The 19,508-nt window shown below is 41.1% G+C and overlaps 1 protein-coding gene across 1 annotated transcript in view; it reads left to right on the top strand.

The window, feature by feature from the left end:
* Window positions 1–19,508, top strand: part of LOC124256724 — a 310,586-nt gene that overhangs the window by 87,034 nt on the left and 204,044 nt on the right. Inside the window, 1 exon segment of the mRNA XM_046690688.1 lies at window positions 14,492–14,600. Coding sequence (XP_046546644.1) covers window positions 14,492–14,600 — 109 coding nt within the window.

Below are 19,508 nucleotides of genomic sequence, written 5' to 3'. Positions count from 1 at the left end.
TTTACCAGATGGTGAGCTCAATGCACCATCACCATGTCTGACAGTGACTGGGATCCATCAGATGGTGAGCTCAATACACAGTCTCCATGTCTAACAGTGACTGGGATTTACCAGATGGTGAGCTCAATGCACCATCACCATGTCTGACAGTGACTGGGATCCATCAGATGGTGAGCTCAATACACAGTCTCCATGTCTAACAGTGACTGGGATTTACCAGATGGTGAGCTCAATGCACCATCACCATGTCTAACAGTGACTGGGATCCATCAAATGGTGAGCTCAATACACAGTCTCCATGTCTAACAGTGACTGGGATTTACCAGATGGTGAGCTCAATGCACCATCACCATGTCTGACAGTGACTGGGATCCACCAGATGGTGAGCACAATGCACCATCACCATGTCTGACAGTGACTGAGCTACATCAGATGGTGAGCGCAGTGCACCATCACCATGTCTGATAGTGACTGAGCTACATCAGATGGTGAGCCCAATGCACCATCACCATGTGTGACAGTGACTGGGATCCATCAGATGGTGCGAGCAATGCACCATCACCATGTCTGACAGTGACTGGGATCCATCAAATGGTGAGCTCAATACACACTCTCCATGTCTAACAGTGACTGGTATTTACCACATGGTGAGCTCAATACACAGTCTCCATGTCTAACAGTGACTGGGATTTACCAGATGGTGAGCTCAATGCACCATCATGATGGATCCCAGTCACTGTCAGATGGTGATGGTGAGCGAATGCACCATCATCCATGTCTCCAGTGATCACCGTACATCAGATGGTGAGCTCCAATGCACCATCTGATAATGTGTCATCAGCGACATTGGTGATGACTGCCATCCTGATCAGACATGGTGATGAGATACATGGGCTCATGTCTGGACAGTGTCACTGGTGACGAGACCATCTGTGGATCCCAGTGACTGGAGACATGGAGACGTGCATTGAGCTCACCATTTGATGGATCCCAGTCACTGTCAGACAAGGTGATAGTTCATGGAATAGCTAAATACACATTCTCCATGTCTAACAGTGACTGGGATTTACCAGATGGTGAGCTCAATGCACCATCACCATGTCTGACAGTGACTGGGATCCATCAAATGGTGAGCTCAATACACAGTCTCCATGTCTAACAGTGACTGGGATTTACCAGATGGTGAGCTCAATGCACCATCACCATGTCTCACAGTGACTGGGATCCACCAGATAGTGAGCACAATGCACCATCACCATGTCTGACAGTGACTGGGATCCATCAAATGGTGAGCTCAATACACAGTCTCCATGTCTAACAGTGACTGGGATTTACCAGATGGTGAGCTCAATGCACCATCACCATGTCTCACAGTGACTGGGATCCACCCGATGGTGAGCACAATGCACCATCACCATGTCTGACAGTGACTGGGATCCATCAGATGGTGAGCGCAATGCACCATCTCCATGTCTAACAGTGACTGGGATCCATCAGATGGTGAGCGCAATGCACCACAATACATTTACCGGGATTTACCGGATGGTGAGCTCAATGCACCATCACCTTGTCTGACAGTGACTGGGATCCATCAAATGGTAAGCACAATGCACCATCACCATGTCTGACAGTGACTGGGATCCATCAGATGGTGAGCGCAATGCACCATCACCATGTCTGATTGTGACAGAGCTACATCAGATGGTGAGCCCAATGCACCATCACCATGTCTGACAGTGACTGGGATCCATCAGATGGTGAGCACAATGCACCATCACCATGTCTGACAGTGACTGGGATCCATCAAATGGTGAGCTCAATACACAGTCTCCATGTCTAACAGTGACTGGGATTTACCAGATGGTGAGCTCAATACACAGTCTCCATGTCTAACAGTGACTGGGATTTACCAGATGGTGAGCTCAATGCACCGTCACCATGTCTGACAGTGACTGGGATCCATCAGATGGTGAGCTAAATACACATTCTCCATGTCTAACAGTTACTGGGATTTACCAGATGGTGAGCTCAATGCACCATCACCATGCCTGATAGTGACTGGGATCCATCAGATGGTGAGCGCAATGCACCATCACCATGTCTGACAGTGACTGGGATCCATCAGATGGTGACCGCAATGCACTCTCACCTTGTCTGACAGTGACTGGGAGACATCAGATGGTGAGCTCAATGCACCATCACCATGTCTGACAGTGACTGGGATCCATCATATGGTGAGCTCAATACACAGTCTCCATGTCTAACAGTGACTGGGATTTACCAGATGGTGAGCCCAATGCACCATCACCTTGTCTGACAGTGACTGGGATCCACCAGATGGTGAGCGCAATGCACCATCACGTTGTCTGACAGTGACTGGGATCCATCAGATGGTGAGCGCAATGCACCATCTCCATGTCTGACAGTGACTGGGATCCATCAGATGGTGAGCGCAATGCACCATCACCATGTCTGAGAGTGACTGGGATTTACCGGATGGTGAGCTCAATGCACCATCACCTTGTCTGACAGTGACTTGGATCCATCAAATGGTAAGCACAATGCACCATCACCATGTCTGACAGTGACTGGGATCCATCAGATGGTGAGCGCAATGCACCATCACCATGTCTGATTGTGACAGAGCTACATCAGATGGTGAGCCCAATGCACCATCACCATGTCTGACAGTGACTGGGATCCATCAGATGGTGAGCTCAATGCACCATCACCTTGTCTGACAGTGACTGGGATCCATCAGATGGTGAGCGCAGTGCACCATCACCTTGTCTGACAGGGACTGGGATCCATCAGATGGTGAGCGCAATGCACCATCACCATGTCTGAGAGTGACTGGGATCCATCAGATGGTGAGCTCAATACACAGTCTCCATGTCTAACAGTGACTTGATTTACCAGATGGTGAGCTCAATGCACCATCACCATGTCTGACAGTGACTGGGATCCATCAAATGGTGAGTTCAATACACAGTCTCCATGTCTAACAGTGACTGGGATTTACCAGATGGTGAGCTCAATACACAGTCTCCATGTCTAACAGTGACTGGGATTTACCAGATGGTGAGCTCAATGCACCATCACCATGTCTGACAGTGACTGGGATCCATCAGATGGTGAGCTCAATACACAGTCTCCATGTCTAACAGTGATTTACCAGATGGTGAGCTCAATGCACCATCACCATGTCTGACAGTGACTGGGATCCATCAAATGGTGAGTTCAATACACAGTCTCCATGTCTAACAGTGACTGGGATTTACCAGATGGTGAGCTCAATACACAGTCTCCATGTCTAACAGTGACTGGGATTTACCAGATGGTGAGCTCAATGCACCATCACCATGTCTGACAGTGACTGGGATCCATCAGATGGTGAGCTCAATACACAGTCTCCATGTCTAACAGTGACTTGATTTACCAGATGGTGAGCTCAATGCACCATCACCATGTCTGACAGTGACTGGGATCCATCAAATGGTGAGTTCAATACACAGTCTCCATGTCTAACAGTGACTGGGATTTACCAGATGGTGAGCTCAATGCACCATCACCATGTCTGATAGTGACTGGGATCCATCAGATGGTGAGCCCAATGCACTATCACCATGTCTGACAGTGAACTGGATCCATCAGATGGTGAGCTGGATGCACATCACCTTGTCTGACAGTGACTGGGAGCATCAGATGGTGAGCCCAATGCACCATCACCATGTCTGACTGGGATCCATCAGATGGTGAGCACAATGCATCAGATGGTGAGAGCTACAATGCACCATCACCATGTCTGACAGTGACTGGGATCCATCAGATGGTGAGCTCAATGCACCATCACCATGTCTGACAGTGACTGGGATCCATCAGATGGTGAGCCCAATGCACCATCACCATGTCTGACAGTGACTGGGATCCATCAGATGGTGAGCTCAATGCACCATCACCATGTCTGACAGTGACTGGGATCCATCAGATGGTGAGCTCAATGCACATCACCATGTCTGATAGTCTCCATGTCTAACAGTGACTGGGATTTACCAGATGGTGAGCTCAATGCACCATCACCATGTCTGACAGTGACTGGGATCCATCAGATGGTGAGTTCAATACACAGTCTCCATGTCTAACAGTGACTGGGATTTACCAGATGGTGAGCTCAATACACAGTCTCCATGTCTAACAGTGACTGGGATTTACCAGATGGTGAGCTCAATGCACCATCACCATGTCTGCCAGTGACTGGGATCCATCAGATGGTGAGCTCAATACACAGTCTCCATGTCTAACAGTGACTGGGATTTACCAGATGGTGAGCTCAATGCACCATCACCATGTCTGACAGTGACTGGGATCCACACCAGTCTCCATGTCTAACAGTGACTGGGATTTACCAGATGGTGAGCAATGCACCATCACCATGTCTGACAGTGACTGGGATCCATCAAATGGTGAGCTCAATACACAGTCTCCATGTCTAACAGTGACTGGGATTTACCTGATGGTGAGCTCAATACACAGTCTCCATGTCTAACAGTTACTGGGATTTACCAGATGGTGAGCTCAATGCACCATCACCATGTCTGACAGTGACTGGGATCCATCAGATGGTGAGCTAAATACACAGTCTCCATGTCTAACAGTGACTGGGATTTACCAGATGGTGAGCTCAATGCACCATCACCATGTCTGACAGTGACTGGGATCCATCAGATGGTGAACGCAATGCACCATCACCTTGTCTGACAGTGACTGGGATCCATCAAATGGTGAGCTCAATACACAGTCTCCATGTCTAACAGTGACTGGGATTTACCAGATGGTGAGCCCATTGCACCATCACCATGTCTGACAGTGACTGGGATCCATCATATGGTGAGCTCAATACACAGTCTCCATGTCTAACAGTGACTGGGATTTACCAGATGGTGAGCTCAATGCACCATCACCTTGTCTGACAGTGACTGGGATCCATCAAATGGTGAGCTCAATACACAGTCTCCATGTCTAACAGTGACTGGGATTTACCAGATGGTGAGCCCATTGCACCATCACCATGTCTGACAGTGACTGGGATCCATCATATGGTGAGCTCAATACACAGTCTCCATGTCTAACAGTGACTGGGATTTACCAGATGGTGAGCTCAATGCACCGTTACCATGTCTGACAGTGGTGACTGGAATCCATCAGATGGTGAGCACAATGCACCATCACCATGTCTGCCAGTGACATCAGATGGTTAGAGCAGTGCACCATCACCTCGTCTGATAGTGACTGAGCTACATCAGATGGTTAGAGCAGTACACCATCACCTCGTCTGATAGTGACTGAGCTACAGCAGATCGTTAGAGGAGTGCACCATCACCTTGTCTAACATCAGATGGTTAGAGCAGTACACCATCACCTCGTCTGATAGTGACTGAGCTACAGCAGATGGTTAGAGCAGTGCACCATCACCTTGTCTAACATCAGATGGTTAGAGCAGTACACCATCACCTCGTCTGATAGTGACTGAGCTACAGCAGATGGTTAGAGCAGTTGATCACCTTGTCAACAGCAAATGGTTTAGAGCAGTACACCCGTCACCTCGTCCTGATAGGCCATCAGATGAGGACATTTCTTAACTGTCACTGTTCACTCATAAATGTACTGACCTGAGATAATGGTTCAGCTTCTGACATTTCTAACTAGTTAATGACATGTTTTGATGTACCCATGGTCATGAGGATCGATTTGTCTGCGTCGTTATCCTACACTTCCTTTATTTCCTTAGTGTTTTATTTATGCATGGTCAACATGTGTGTTTTGTAGTGTCTCTTCATGGAAATGGGTAGATCAGAAGGCCATATAGCTTCTTCACGTGATTTGTTGCATATATTTTGAAACCAAGCACCCAGAGCTGACACAAGAGCTACATGCTGTATAAAATATAGTTTTTCAAATTTCTATATTCCTTGGAGTTATATATTGTCAACTGTCACTTACTTACTTTAAGCACAGAAGATCATTATTCGTTATTAATACGCATGAACTGTCATGGTAAAGTGAGTGAGTTTAGGTTTATGCCGCACTCAGCAATATTCCAGCTATATGGTGGCAGTCTGTAAATAGTTGTGTCTGGACCAGACAATCCAGTGATCAACATCATGATGTCATGGTAGAAATGAAAGATTATAGAACAGCTTAGAAGTGATCTACACATGTATTTTATGTACTTTATGTCATTAGTTGTTGAAGAAAAAGTCTTTTTGTCAAACAAAGCCTGTGTCAATACAAATGGCTTAGCGAAACTTCAGGGACCTTTTCAGTATTCAGTAACATTCTATATATAGCTAGTATTCTGTGTCAGATGCAGTTGTTGAAGTGGGAAACTGGAATTGGCATCATCGAGAGGTCTGTCATAGCAGCCATTTCATGAAACCACTGTCTACTGTTGTAAAAGTCCTCCTTGTGCCATGTCCAGGCTAGACTGATACACACATGTTGTCATGAGCTGAGTCCTGGCTGGTTTGAAATGCCAAGGTTAAGCCAGCAACCAGTATGTAGAGAAGTACATTAGTTAACCACACAAGATCAATGAATGATTACCAACATACGGAAGCATACATAATTAGGTTTCAAATCACAGCAGCAATACATGGCAGGCTGTCGAATAAGTACATGGTATGAATGTCAAGAATTTGTCACAGCTGAGGAACATTCTTTCATCCAGGAAGCAGCATTAGATATTGGTCACTCAGACATAGTATGGAGACGAGCTTCCTGCTGGTCAAGACCAGTCTCTTCCAGAAAACAGTTCCATTTGGAACCAAGGCAGACATACTTGGTAGAATTTGTTGAGGAGTTTTAGATTGATGATCATACCTGTATCTGACATATTCTTCTTTAGTAATCTATTAGGGAATCTATGCTGGTTTCCAAGTTGGCTAGTGCTTGAATTGGCCCCTTCTCTTGTAACATCTTGATGGTCACATTTGCAGCCACCAACTTGGCCCCTGCCAATGAAACTGACAATCTGTAGGGTAGGATGCAAGTGCTGAAGAGTTGTTTGTACCCAGTTTGATCCATCGAGAATCCAGTAGTCAGATGCAACAGGCTGCCAATTGTCAACACAATCTCAGGGTCATCTCACAACTGTTACACAAATGGCAATAGGTTGAATTCTTGCAGTCAAAGTCAGGATCCAAGACCACACAGACAGGTCTGATGTTGACTAGCTCTGTGAAGGTCATGTACAGTAGCCTCACCCTGACCCTTAGGGGGTCCTGCTTCCACCTCCATGTCATTGGTAGGTATGCACATCATAATCTAGGGAGAGATGTGACAGACTGGGAGGGGCACATCAATGAATCTTATCTCAGAGCAACATGTCTCCACGTGGGTGCATCGTAATGATGATGATACATGTCTGTGGGCGTATGTAACCCAAAACTGTAGAAATGTATTAAGCAGGTAGAAAACAGAGCCCCAAACAGAAACCAGAAGTGTCTCTCTCCAGGAGAAATCCTTACAATGTTTGAGTTAAGTCAACGTCAGAGATGCATTTACAAATAATGGCAAAGGTTTTCGTGTCCAGTTTAGGTTTGAATACTGAAAATGTCATATAAGAATTTTCACATATTGAGCAAGATAAAGCGTGTGTGAAAGTTTCTGTATGGTTTGGCTTGTTGTTTTACACCGCAATATTCCAGCTATATATGACCGCGGTCTGTAATTAATTGAGTCTGGACCAGACAATCCAGTGATCAACGGCATGAGCATTGATCTGCGCAATTGGGATACAATGACATGTCAACCAGGTCAGCGAGCCTGACCACCTGATCCCGTTAGTCACCTCTTACGACAAGTATGGGTTACTGAAGACCAAGACTAAGTTTTGATGTAGTACCTGGACACAAACAAATGTGGGTGGTAAAACGTGTATACACATGGGACCAAATCTTCTTTACAGTGAAATGGAAATCTGTTCAAATCTGAAGACTATTTTCTAGTTATGTTTATCAAATTGTAGGAATACTGGCTGTGATCTAACACAGGTCAGGGTAGTCAAAGGAACTCTATGCTGCATGTTTGTGGCTCTCATCCATGTGAAGCTTGTATGCATCGAAAGTATTGTACTTAAAACATGCAAACTATTAATGATCTGACTGGTATAAATGTCCCCAGGAAGATAAGAGCAAATCTGTGGATGCATCATGATGATGATGATTTGGAGATTTTGTTTGCTCTTTCCATCATAATGCATATTTTAAACAATGGCCTGCCAGGCCATTTAGTGCTTGATCGGAAGATGGGTGTTCTGACTGAAAGATATGACAATCTGAAGGGGGCGATAGGGTTGTATGATCAAATTTGTATGAATTTTTAGATTTGCAGGAAGTGATAGTTGGTGCTGAACTATGGGGTGCTTCGGTTGGTATTTGTTTTGTTTGTTTTTATGGGGTTTTGTTTGTTTTTTGTTCAGGTTAGGTGGTTAGGGGTTGTTTTGGTTGTTTGTTTTTTTTGGTTTATTGTTCTAGTTGGCTACATGGCATTATAATATGACCAGTTTTGAGTAGAAACATACCTAAGGCTTTGAAGGTTTGGGTGTTATTTAGTGGGCTTTGGAGTGTTTTAGGTTAATGTTAGTGACTTGTGAACTCTGGAGCATCATTCTGTGTTGTTGGTTGTGTACGCAGTGTAGTAGGACGTGTTCTGCATGTCTGTGTCATTGCAGTATGTGCATTTGTCCGTTTGGTGTTTTTGTAGTTGAGTGTTTGATCAAAAGATTATGAGCAATTTGTTGACAAATCACAACAAGCTTAGGATGTGTGGACCAATAATATCAAGGATTAACATTAAAGTGAATGTTATTATAACGTTTTGAACTATTTGGAACTTCACGTTGTGTACCCTTTGATACGAGCCAGGTGGAGTTGGACATCTTTTGTTTTAGTTGGCCCCAGGTAACTAGGATGAAGTCTAGATGAATACCGAGGTATTTAAGTGCTGTCAAACATGTTATTTTGGAATAAGGTTTTCATGGTTGGATTATGGGGATTAAAGTTTGTTTACGTTGATGCTTAGACACCACAAATTAAGTCAAAGCTTACATGGCATTTACCGGTAGATTTAACAGAGTTTCAGTTCAACTATTGGGAGGTTTGGTTCATGTGACAATGTATGTGTGGTTTAATATTTAAAACATTGCAATGATATTTTATTTTGATAATTTATGTATTAATTCATATGTTTAATGAATAACTACGAGTTTCTAATGGTTATTATAGTTTCAAGCATTACATAACTTATGTAAACATTTTAGGTCCATGATAGAATTACAAGAAGTACACAATGTATGTAAGGTTAGCAGTAAACATGTTCACAGTAGAGATAATGTAATTTGACTGCATGTCACATGGTAATCAAGAACCTAACCTTAAACTGTTTACTATGGCTTCCTTAGTTTGGGTAATGGGTAACCAAAACATAAAACTGTAGAGGGGGGAGTCTATGTAACCTTAAACTGTGTGGGTAATGGGTAACCAAAACATAAAACTGTAGAGGGGGGAGTCTATGTAACCTTAAACTGTGTGGGTAATCAAAACATAAAACTGTAGAGGGGGGAGTCTATGTAACCTTAAACTGTGTGGGTAATGGGTAAAAACAAAACAAAACTGTAGAAGGAGTCTATGTAACCTTAAACTGTGTGGGTAATGGGTAACTGTAGAGGTAGAGGGGAGTCTATGTAACCTTAAACTGTGTGGGTAATGGGTAACAAAACATAAAACTGTAGAGGAGTCTATGTAACCTTAAACTGTGTGGGTAATGGGTAACCAAAACATAAAACTGTAGAGGGGGAGTCTATGTAACCTTAAACTGTGTGGGTAATGGGTAACAAAACATAAAACTGTAGAGGGGGAGTCTATGTAACCTTAAACTGTGTGGGTAATGGGTAAACCTTAAACAAAACATAAAAAGGGTAATGGGTAGTCTATGTAACCTTAAACTGTGTGGGTAATGGGTAACAAAACATAAAACTGTAGAGGGGGGAGTCTATGTAACCTTAAACTGTGTGGGTAATGGGTAACCAAAACATAAAACTGTAGAGGGGGAGTCTATGTAACCTTAAACTGTGTGGGTAATGGGTAACAAAACATAAAACTGTAGAGGGGGGAGTCTATGTAACCTTAAACTGTGTGGGTAATGGGTAACCAAAACATAAAACTGTAGAGAGGGAGTCTATGTAACCTTAAACTGTGTGGGTAATGGGTAACCAAAACATAAAACTGTAGAGGAGGGAGTCTATGTAACCTTAAACTGTGTGGGTAATGGGTAACCAAAACATAAAACTGTAGAGGGGGGAGTCTATGTAACCTTAAACTGTGTGGGTAATGGGTAGCAAAACATAAATGTAACCTTAAACTGTAGAGGGTAGTCTATGTAACCTTAAACTGTGTGGGTAATGGGTAACAAAACATAAACTGTAGAGGAGGAGTCTATGTAACCTTAAACTGTGTGGGTAATGGGTAACAAAAACATAAAACTGTAGAGGGGGAGTCTATGTAACCTTAAACTGTGTGGGTAATGGGTAACAAAACATAAAACTGTAGAGGGGAGTCTATGTAACCTTAAACTGTGTGGGTAATGGGTAACAAAACATAAAACTGTAGAGGGGAGTCTATGTAACCTTAAACTGTGTGGGTAATGGGTAGCAAAACATAAAACTGTAGAGGGGAGTCTATGTAACCTTAAACTGTGTGGGTAATGGGTAACCAAAACATAAAACTGTAGAGGGGGGAGTCTATGTAACCTTAAACTGTGTGGGTAATGGGTAACCAAAACATAAAACTGTAGAGGAGGGAGTCTATGTAACCTTAAACTGTGTGGGTAATCAAAACATAAAACTGTAGAGGGGGGAGTCTATGTAACCTTAAACTGTGTGGGTAATGGGTAACAAAACATAAAACTGTAGAGGGGAGTCTATGTAACCTTAAACTGTGTGGGTAATGGGTAACCAAAACATAAAACTGTAGAGGGGAGTCTATGTAACCTTAAACTGTGTGGGTAATGGGTAACAAAACATAAAACTGTAGAGGGGGAGTCTATGTAACCTTAAACTGTGTGGGTAATGGGTAACAAAAACATAAAACTGTAAAGTCTGTAAAGAGTCTATGTAACCTGTGTGTGTGGGTAATGGGTAACAAACAAAACATAAAACTGTAGAGGGGGGAGTCTATGTAACCTTAAACTGTGTGGGTAATGGGTAACCAAAACATAAAACTGTAGAGGGGGGAGTCTATGTAACCTTAAACTGTGTGGGTAATGGGTAACCAAAACATAAAACTGTAGAGGAGGGAGTCTATGTAACCTTAAACTGTGTGGGTAATGGGTAACCAAAACATAAAACTGTAGAGGGGGGAGTCTATGTAACCTTAAACTGTGTGGGTAATGGGTAACAAAACATAAAACTGTAGAGGGGGGAGTCTATGTAACCTTAAACTGTGTGGGTAATGGGTAACCAAAACATAAAACTGTAGAGGGGGGAGTCTATGTAACCTTAAACTGTGTGGGTAATGGGTAACCAAAACATAAAACTGTAGAGGAGGGAGTCTATGTAACCTTAAACTGTGTGGGTAATCAAAACATAAAACTGTAGAGGGGGGAGTCTATGTAACCTTAAACTGTGTGGGTAATGGGTAACCAAAACATAAAACTGTAGAGGGGGGAGTCTATGTAACCTTAAACTGTGTGGGTAATGGGTAACAAAACATAAAACTGTAGAGGGGGAGTCTATGTAACCTTAAACTGTGTGGGTAATGGGTAACAAAACATAAAACTGTAGAGGGGAGTCTATGTAACCTTAAACTGTGTGGGTAATGGGTAAAACAAAAACATAAAACTGTAGAGGGAGTCTATGTAACCTTAAACTGTGTGGGTAATGGGTAGCAAAACATAAAACTGTAGAGGGGGAGTCTATGTAACCTTAAACTGTGTGGGTAATGGGTAACAAAACATAAAACTGTAGAGGAGTCTATGTAACCTTAAACTGTGTGGGTAATGGGTAACCAAAACATAACACTGTAGAGGGGGAGTCTATGTAACCTTAAACTGTGTGGGTAATGGGTAACAAAACATAAAACTGTAGAGGGGGGAGTCTATGTAACCTTAAACTGTGTGGGTAATGGGTAACAAAACATAAAACTGTAGAGGAGGAGTCTATGTAACCTTAAACTGTGTGGGTAATGGGTAACAAAACATAAAACTGTAGAGGGGGAGTCTATGTAACCTTAAACTGTGTGGGTAATGGGTAACAAAACCAAAACATAAGTCTACTATGTAAACTGTGGGGTCTATGTAACCTTAAACTGTGTGTGGGTAATGGGTAATGGGTAACCAAAACATAAAACTGTAGAGGAGGAGTCTATGTAACCTTAAACTGTGTGGGTAATGGGTAACAAAACATAAAACTGTAGAGGAGGGTAATGGGTAACAAAACATAAAACTGTAGTCTATGTAACCTTAAACTGTGTGGGTAATGGGTAACAAAACATAAAACTGTAGAGTCTATGTAACCTTAAACTGTGTGGGTAATGGGTAACCAAAACATAAAACTGTAGAGGGGGAGTCTATGTAACCTTAAACTGTGTGGGTAATGGGTAACAAAACATAAAACTGTAGAGGGGGAGTCTATGTAACCTTAAACTGTGTGGGTAATGGGTAACAAAACATAAAACTGTAGAGTCTATGTAACCTTAAACTGTGTGGGTAATGGGTAACCAAAACATAAAACTGTAGAGGGGGAGTCTATGTAACCTTAAACTGTGTGGGTAATGGGTAACAAAACATAAAACTGTAGAGGAGGAGTCTATGTAACCTTAAACTGTGTGGGTAATGGGTAGCAAAACATAAAACTGTAGAGGGAGGGAGTCTATGTAACCTTAAACTGTGTGGGTAATGGGTAACCAAAACATAAAACTGTAGAGGGAGTCTATGTAACCTTAAACTGTGTGGGTAATGGGTAACAAAACATAAAACTGTAGAGGGGGAGTCTATGTAACCTTAAACTGTGTGGGTAATGGGTAGCAAAACATAAAACTGTAGAGGGAGGAGTCTATGTAACCTTAAACTGTGTGGGTAATGGGTAGCAAAACATAAAACTGTAGAGAGGAAGTCTATGTAACCTTAAACTGTGTGGGTAATGGGTAGCAAAACATAAAACTGTAGAGAGGGAGTCTATGTAACCTTAAACTGTGTGGGTAATGGGTAAAACATAAAACTGTAGTGGGGAGTCTATGTAACCTTAAACTGTGTGGGTAATGGGTAAAAACATAAAACTGTAGGGAGGAGTCTATGTAACCTTAAACTGTGTGGGTAATGGGTAACAAAACATAAAACTGTAGAGGGGAGTCTATGTAACCTTAAACTGTGTGGGTAATGGGTAACCAAAACATAAAACTGTACCTGAGTCTATGTAACCTTAAACTGTGTGGGTAATGGGTAACAAAACATAAAACTGTAGAGGAGGAAGTCTATGTAACCTTAAACTGTGTGGGTAATGGGTAGCAAAACATAAAACTGTAGAGGGAGAGTCTATGTAACCTTAAACTGTGTGGGTGTGGGTAGCAAAACATAACTGTACTGTAGAGGGGAGTCTATGTAACCTTAAACTGTGTGGGTATTTAGCTGGATTTCTTTTCAAAATATGAGATATTCCATTTTAGGGTGATGTTATTTGGCATCCAAGTTGTATGACTGTATGTGACTTTAGAAAATTAGGATTCCATTTACAATGTGTTATGAATTATGTGCAAACATGCTTTGTGCAAGTTTTTTTCATAATGTGCACATGAATTATGGTCATGGTAGAATTCAAACATGTCAGTGTGTTGCTGTACATGTCAGTGTGTTGCTGTACATGTCAGTGTGTTGCTGTACATGTCAGTGTGTTGCTGTACATGTCAATGTGTTGCTGTACATGTCAGTGTGTTGCTGTACATGTCAGTGTGTTGCTGTACATTTCAGTGATAAAAACCAGAGCAAAAGTTGTTCTGACATTATTTTAAACTCAGACTCAGACATTTTTTACATGAAGTGTCTGTGACATCAGGAACAGCTATGTGCAGTTGGCTCGACTGAAGTTGGAACAAGACAGAGCATTGTGGCACAAGCTCTTAACATTCCACCATCAGTAATTAGCAGATTACAGTCACGATATCACCAGACAAATAATGTTGATGATACGCATCAATCTGGTCAACATGGGGCAACCTAGCACACAAGACCCTTCATCATGACAAGTGTGTTACCAAACCGGGGTCCAAGGGCCTGTCCAATTGGAGATGAGTCTCACACATCTTCAGGTAGAGTGAGTGGACAGACAATTGGTAATCAGCTACACAGATGGAACTTTTGAGCATTTGGGTGCTGGAATATTAGAGTAAGTAGTTTTCTGATGAAATGTTTAGCTGACTTTCTTTTGTTTGTTGTATTGCAGTTGCAGAGTTTGCTCAGCAGATGGCAGCTGCACATGAGCACTTCTCCAAAGAGATTCAGTCTGTTATCGCCACATTCCGGAGGCGCAACTATGATCTCAACAAAGAAAGGTGAATTTTATGTTTGCTGTACAAGAAGTGAGGGTAATAAATGTTAAGGGGATATTTCTGTGAAATTGTGAGCTCATTCCTTACATAGAAAATATACCCCTAAATAGTAATGATTCCAAATTGGTTTGTTCAGTATGTACATTTACAATGTTATATAATATTTACAATGTAGATATATCTCTATGCATCAAGTCACTGCCTCACTTTAACATTATCTTGCCACAGCTTATTATTATTATTATTATTATTATATCAACTTATTTTCAATCAAAGCTATTCTTCATTAGGAAATGGATAGTATTACCATATAGTAAGTCTATCATATAGTGATGATTAATTACATGGATTCCAACTATCTCAGTAGCTCTTGACTCTGATTACCTAGCAAGCTCTTCACTCTGATAACTCACAACTAGATAGCTGAAACAATTATCTCTCTATATGGATGGAGGAATCTTAGGCAGAATAATGAAGTTTTCCCAAGGAAATGAAGTTTGAAGTAGATGTTGTGTTTCTAGGTAGTGTCACCATGTCCTCTGTGACCTTCATGTGAACAACACAAGCTTACCATACATTTGGAAAATATACATTTCTCCATTGTACCATGTCTATAATGTGTATTTTAAAACACTTTTCCTTCAGCACATATTCACTTAGGTGATGCAGCTGCAATGCCAAACTGCCAATTGTTAGGTGGGAGATTCCTTGAAACAAGATAACTGAACAATTTCTATGACATCAGGTCTTTTTAAAAATGACATCAAATGCACTTGTAGCACGCAATACCTTGGAAATTACATGTAATTCCAAATAATAAATGAATCCAGTTTAGCATAGTGAAACCAGAAGCAAGCCCAAGCCCCTGCATTCACAGAGAAACTACATGGTGTAGCTCAGACCCTGAGTTTACACTTCGGTTCCAAGAGTAGTCATTCATGACCACACCAGTTGTACAGTTTGAAATAGACGCTCCAGCCTTTTCTTTCTCTCTCTGTCCAACTTAGCCTTCTCCAACTCTTGCTCAAACTTTTTAGCTTCCCTTACATTCGCTCTCTCCTCTCTTTCTCGTTCCGCCTGCTCTTTAGCTAGCTGTATGTCAATCTGTTCTTTCACAAACAACTGTAAATCCTTTCCCATATAACCCAAACTTTCACCAAAATCTGCACTTTTCTGTAAATCCATGGTGACAAACCAGCCAGCAATCACAAGTAAAAACAAAACTCCCACTAAAATCTGACTTCCCATGTATCAATCCTTTACACTTCCTTAAAACAGGGCTCCCACAGGTCAGGGAAAAGTCAGGGAATTTTGATATGTTTTCAAAAGTCAGGGAATAGTCAGGGAATTTGGGGTTTAAGTCAGGGAAATTTAGGGGTTTGGTCAGGGAAAAATAAGACTCAGAATGTCGCTAATCAGGTATGGTAGTAGTCAAAGTCAAAGAAGCAGCACATGTTACAGACATTTCATGAAATAAATTACAGTTCAGATAAGAGATTGCTTTTAAGCATAACAGCATGTTTTACATAAAGCCCTAGATTACATATTACATTTTCATTTCTGGAGAATAGAATGGAAACAAAGTCACTTGAAGGATATTTTTACAGATACAGTGGAAACCGCCTAAGTAAAGACCGCTTAACTAAACAGACCTGATAAGTAAACACTTTTCTTTGGTCCCGGGCAAATTTCTTCATAAGTTATCACTATACAGTCCGGTTAACTAAACTCGGATAAGTAAACAATACCGCTTAACTAAACGTCTTCTCACTGTCCCTGGAAGTAAATTACTTAACAAACGATACTTGATAACTAAATTAGCGATCACCACATAATCCGACATGAGGGGTAGTCATGTCAGTCTCCAGTCAAACAAACATCCTACTTACAGCTCGCTGGCGTCAAGCAGTTGTCAATACACTGCCAACCCTGATAAGTGGTTCATTGTTACATATGCATACATATACATGCATATGGTTGTCATTTGCTGGTTTTTTATAAGTTTGGATAAGTAAAATACCTGATAAGTAAACAATTTTGGCGAGTCCCTTGAAATTTTACTTACCAGGTTTCCACTGTAATTATTTGGCATGTATTGTTTTCTTAAATCAGTATAATGTGAATTTTATCTTCTACAGCCGGGTGACATAACAGACATATTCTTCTATGAAGCACAATCTGTTGGATTTGTGAATCAAACAATATGAAACATATTTTCCGGGTTAAAATTCCAAAATTCTGGGAAACTGACATAAATTTGATAAGAGCCTTCTTAGCATGAATGCGGGGGGATATAGTCGACGCCTTGCCCGTCTGTCTGTCCGTCCATCCGTAATCATTTTGTTTCCGGAGCATAACTCGAAAACGGTTCTATGTTTTTAACAAAACTTTGCAGATATATCAAACAGAACCTAAAGTGGTGCCTTTTACTATTTACATATTTTTTTCATTTTTATTTTTCTTGGTTGCCATGGAAACGTTTTAGACTGTTCTTAAAAGGGAGTGGTGTGCTTTGTTTCCGGAGCACATCTCGAAAACCGTTTAATATCTTTCAACAAAACTTGGCAGATATATCAAACAGAACCTAAAGTGGTGCCTTTTGCTATTTACAGATTTTTGTCAAATCTATTTTTCTTGGTTTCCATGGAAACATGTTGGAATTTGTCTAAAAATATTAAGTTCAACTTTAAGTAACTGTCAGATGATTTGCTCTTTCATATTTGTATGGGCCGGGGGGATTTGTCATCTTCGGATGACTCTTGTTTATCATGGAAAAACACTAGTCTGAGATAGTGATTAACAATAGATAATTGTTTGCCATTCAAAATCATTTTTCTTCGTAGGCAACAGATCCACCTCTTCTAAAGATAACTAAGTTAACAGATAATGTTCCATTCATTTGTATACTGTTTCAAAATATTATAAATAGTATGATGGATATGGTGGTTTCTTGCAAATTGTGAAAGCCCATATTGGCCAAAAATACCCATATGTTTCATTGTTAATGTACAGCATAAGTTTATATAATATGCCCTATGTTCTGACATTTACTGTTTATTCACAAAATTGAAAGTGGTTTAATGATGTTCATAATCTAGTTGTCATGGTTGTACTGAATGTAAAGTTATATCTTGCATCTTTATTCTTTCCAAATACGCCTTTGATAATTACAACATTTTGTGATAATGAAGAAATGTGTTCCTGACTTTGAATGAAACAATTCAATTAAATCATTAGTTTCACATTTATGCTCTTTGTCAAAAGCCTTTAATATAAAATACAAAGTTTTCAGATGATATATACTGACTTCACATGAGAATATATATTTGATGGTCACGGTCAAATGTATCTAATAGTATTATGTAACATTGTGGCAGGAGAGTCAAGGAAAATTTCTTCATCACAAATATCAATGTTTTGGTTAATGTAATAAATTAACAAATATTGTGTGTATTTATGATATGTGTGAAGGAAATATCTTAACAGGGTGGTTAGGACTGACTGAAAGGGAGGAAGAAGGCCAGGTTTTACACTTAAATGGTCAGGGAAAAATCTATACTTGTCAGGGAAAAGTCAGTGAATTTTGGCCTGCCATGCCTGTGGGAACCCTGTAAAAAGGATACACTACTGCTCACTTCCCTGCTGAGTTAACACAGGGGCTCGTACACCTTCGAGCATACCGACGGCCAAAACATGGTTAAAGGCTGAGAAAGGCTAAATAGGTCTCAAGTCCACCATACTATCACCTACGGCCAAAACATGGTTAAAGGCTGAGAAAGGCTAAATAGGTCTCAAGTCCACCATACTATCACCAACGGCCAAAACATGGTTAAAGGCTGAGAAAGGCTAAATAGGTCTCAAGTCCACCATACTATCACCGACGGCCAAAACATGGTTAAAGGCTGAGAAAGGCTAAATAGGTCTCAAGTCCACCATACTATCACAATTTTTACTCCAGATGTGACGGAAAATTTTACATCCCACCGCTGCCACCAAAATGTCACATACTAGAGTAAACACAAAACCAGATTTAAAAGTTAATATAATTTATTAACTAAATTTACCCTATTTACAATAGTTAATATAGGCTTGCATCACAACTTCATTCTCTCATTACCAAACACCCTCACACTCTTTCCCCTACACACCCAAACAAGCACATCATACTTCACCATTCACATATACTCACATACACTCACATCAATACTCAAAATATCACAACACCACAATTGTCTTTTTAAAGAAACACACAACAATTCATATGATTATGTCATGTACATGGAAGATGGAATAAGTAAACAATTCATTAAAAGCACAAATCAGTTGCATGCTGTATAAATCACAGACGATGTTATTGTCACCACATGTGGGGTTTCCAGACAGTTCAGGTCTTTGGTGGTAGGTTAAGGGTCCTTCCCCTGCATGTAAGTCTCTACACACTTTGGCGGCATGTCCATATGATTCCTGTTGATCAGTTGGTACAGCCTTACTGACGGGGCACGTCACTCTCCCCAGATACACAGATGTTACTTCACATCCACGGACGGCATGTCAGGGTCGATCCCTAACGATCGGCGGGACAGCCTTACAGGGTGTAACACCTACCCCGGACACTGGATACAAAAAGCACACCATGTACTTGGTGACTTTACATGTACACTATCTATATTTATATATATATATATATATTTCACACACAGGATATGTTTACAGGGCTGTTTTACAGTCACTTGATACACAACACTACCACTATACATTACACGTGACCTGCTGAATGAGTATCATCATTACGCCAGTATACTAACTTAGAGACATTCTCAAAATGTCACATACTGATCACAATTCCATCATATTACTAACCACAGCAATAATATTACCTATATTTCACCTTAGTTATAGTTACATGCTTTA

The sequence above is a fragment of the Haliotis rubra genome, unplaced genomic scaffold (assembly GCF_003918875.1).
Source record: "Haliotis rubra isolate DU_JTF1 unplaced genomic scaffold, ASM391887v1 Scf637, whole genome shotgun sequence".
Classification (NCBI taxonomy): Eukaryota; Metazoa; Mollusca; class Gastropoda; order Lepetellida; family Haliotidae; genus Haliotis; species Haliotis rubra.
The sequence above is the reverse complement of the archived record's forward strand: the minus strand, read 5'-3'. Positions and strand labels throughout refer to the sequence as shown.